At 38.8% G+C, this 793-nt stretch overlaps 1 protein-coding gene across 1 annotated transcript; it reads right to left on the minus strand.

Annotated features, from left to right (window-relative positions):
* Positions 1-52: 52 nt before the first annotated feature.
* LOC112094887 (DNA polymerase zeta catalytic subunit-like) lies at positions 53-642 on the minus strand (the record flags this gene model as incomplete). Its single annotated transcript, XM_024176593.1, has 2 exons — positions 53-328; positions 496-642. Coding segments are annotated over 2 exons (423 nt in total), but the record flags the coding sequence as incomplete, so codon positions are not given.
* Between the last annotated feature and the right edge of the window lie 151 nt (positions 643-793).

Below are 793 nucleotides of genomic sequence, written 5' to 3' on the forward strand. Positions count from 1 at the left end.
TGGCTGAAGCAATAAATTTAAAGGGGAAAGAGAGAGAAATGAGTAGAAGTACCTTTGAAGGTACGTACATAACACCATTAGGAGTAAGCAGTATTTGATCTTTTAACTTCCGCAGAATATCCGGATCTGGTGAAAATGGACTAACGCCGAGTGTATTTGCCTTTGAAGGGGCAATGTTCCCAAGGCATGTAGAATAGCACAGGTTGTACGCAATGATCATTGAGGGATAAAGAGACTGGAAATCCAAAACAACTACAGGGTCTGCATAAAAACCAGACTCTGGTTCCATTACAAGTGGCAGGCATTCCATTGCAGGTTGAGAAGCAACCTAGATAGCATAAATTTGAGGCACCGATCAGTCACTTACCAAATCACATGGCAATTAATTCATAAAGGTATTACTTCGTGCTTAATAAATCCCAAGGGGAAGAAGAGAAAATAAAAGATATCATATGCCACAATTTAGAAGACAGTGAGAGATGATGTAGCACAAACCTGATGATTCCCGGGAGAAATAGCTAGATAATTTTGTGTATGTGCCAATCTCAAGTACATGGACTCAACGCGATATTGTGAACCCCTTGAGAGAACTGAGAAAAAGTCAATGCCAAATACACGAGCAAGTTCTGATGTTCGATTTATCTGCAAAAGCACCCTCATGAATATAATCCAACTAAGAGTAGAAACATCATTTCCCTGACAAACTATTATGTAAAACAAAGACACATTAAGGATAGAGAGTCCTTAAAAGTGAAAGTTGTTGAAATCCCGAATCTAGTGCATAGAAATCAGT

Source organism: Morus notabilis, unplaced genomic scaffold (assembly GCF_000414095.1).
Source record: "Morus notabilis unplaced genomic scaffold, ASM41409v2 C11315212, whole genome shotgun sequence".
Lineage (NCBI taxonomy): Eukaryota > Viridiplantae > Streptophyta > Magnoliopsida > Rosales > Moraceae > Morus > Morus notabilis.